The 1,861-nt window shown below is 63.0% G+C and overlaps 1 protein-coding gene across 1 annotated transcript; it reads right to left on the bottom strand.

Moving 5' to 3' along the window:
- Positions 1 to 244: 244 nt before the first annotated feature.
- On the bottom strand, positions 245 to 1,186 carry RRAGA (Ras related GTP binding A). Its single transcript, XM_049769384.1, has one exon. It carries the CDS (start codon positions 1,184 to 1,186, stop codon positions 245 to 247), a length of 942 nt encoding a protein of 313 aa, XP_049625341.1.
- Between the last annotated feature and the right edge of the window lie 675 nt (positions 1,187 to 1,861).

The following is a 1,861-nucleotide window of genomic DNA, read 5'->3' as shown; positions in this document are numbered from 1 at the left end:
GAAAGGCCTTCTCGAAGCTCTACTGGACAGCTGAGTGGCGTCCAAGTTTAAGGAATGGGGAGGAGGGAAGAAAAGAGATCAGAGGGGTCAGCTGAACACATTTGAAAGCCCACTTTTAAGCACACGACATAATGAATACATCTTAAAAAAAAAGAAAGGGGAACGGGGGTGGGTGGGTCGGGGGAGAGACACAGGGAGTGGAAAGGCAATTCAGCATGATCTCCAGCAAGCTTCTGGGCGGCGCTCAGCGCATCAGGAGGCTGTGCTTGGGCCCGTCCACCCGCTCCAGCTTCTCAAAGTGTTTCCTGGCGTTGCGGATGTTGATGAGCGTGGCGGCCGACGGGATGGACGGGTCGGACATGACCACCATGACGTAGGTGTTGGAGGTGAAGATGTCGATGAAGGCGGCGAAGTTGGAGTTGCGCACCTCCATGCTCTGGAAGGAGGCGGCCAGCTTGCTGCAGCTGAGCTTGAACTGCTTGATGATGTTGCTGATCTTCTCGAAGCGGTGCACGTCGCGCTGCTCCTTGCACTGGTAGTGCGAGATGACCAGGAAGGTGGCGCGCTCGAAGAGCAGCACCTCGTCGGCCTCGATGATCTGCGCGAAGTGCCGCAGGTTCATCTCCAGCTGCTGCACGTTGGGGATGAGCTGGTAGACGATGCTGGACCAGGCCTTGTAGAGCGTCTCGTCCCAGATGGAGGTGCGGAAGCAGGCGCACTCCAGGGGCCGCGACAGGCGCCGCAGGTCCTCCTCGCGCTCCTTGAAGATGAGGTCGCGCTGGTCCTCCTGCACCAGGTCCATCTTGTGCACCAGGCAGAAGATCTTGGCGTCGGGCGAGTTCTGCAGGATGGCCTCCAGGCACGACTGGTAGTAGTGCATGTCCTTCTCCAGCTCGCGGCTCTCCACGTCGAACACGTAGATGAGCACCTCCACGTTGCGGAAGATGTTGTCGCGCTGGCTGGTGAAGTAGTTCTCCATGAAGGTGTCCTGGCCGCCGCAGTCCCACAGGTTCAGCACCAGGTTGCCCAGGAAGCGCACGTGCGAGTGCTCCACGTCGATGGTGGCGCCCAGGCGCCGCGTGTCGCGCGCGATGTAGTTGGCGAAGATGATGGAGCGCATGCTGGTCTTGCCCGAGCCGCTCTTGCCCATCAGCAGCACCTTCTTCTTCATGGCTGTGTTTGGCATCACCGGCCGCGGCCGCCGCGGACTGGGGGACGGGGCCTCCGAGACGAGAAGGGCCGGCGGGGGGCGGAGTGCGGGGCAGGCGCCACGGGGCTAGGCCGCACGGCGACGAGGGCAGCCCGGCTTCGGGGCGAGAAAGGCCGCGACGGGAGCAGCTCCCCCTGCGAGAACGGGAACGCCGGTGTCGCCGCCGCCGGGGAAAAGCGCTCGACTTCCGGGGAGGCGGGTCTCGGCCGCTCGCGCGGACGCCCACTTCCGGCGGAGATCTCGCGAGAGCTCACGCTGCCGCTGAGGCCCAGGCCCGGAGCCTCCAGTGGGGCTAAACTCAGCGCACACGCCCACTTCCGGCGGAGATCTCGCGAGAGCTCACGCTGACGCTGATGCCCGGGCCCGGACGCTCCAGTGGGGCTCAATTAAGTGGGTTTTTGTCTAGAAAGCCAGCCGAGGGGGCCGGAGAGGGGGTGATGCGGGAGGGCTAACGTTCGCCTCGCAAGTGGCCGGTCCTGGAGGGACGGCGGTTCGAATCCCGGCGTCCCACAGGGTCCCCCGAGCCCGCCCCCAAACCAACCAACCAACCAAACAAACAAAAAAAGAAAGCCAGCCGAATTCGTTTCGAAGTCCTAGGAGGAGGAGTCCTTGGGGTTTAAGGTTGAAGGGCAAAGGGCAAAGGGCGTGCGG

This window comes from Suncus etruscus, chromosome 1, assembly GCF_024139225.1.
Source record: "Suncus etruscus isolate mSunEtr1 chromosome 1, mSunEtr1.pri.cur, whole genome shotgun sequence".
NCBI lineage: Eukaryota > Metazoa > Chordata > Mammalia > Eulipotyphla > Soricidae > Suncus > Suncus etruscus.
This window is presented reverse-complemented; position numbering and strand designations above follow the sequence as displayed.

Bases quoted from the DNA above. Each gene is read 5' to 3' on its own strand.
- RRAGA (XM_049769384.1), bottom strand. From the start codon at position 1,186: ATGCCAAACACAGCCATGAAGAAGAAGGTGCTGCTGATGGGCAAGAGC.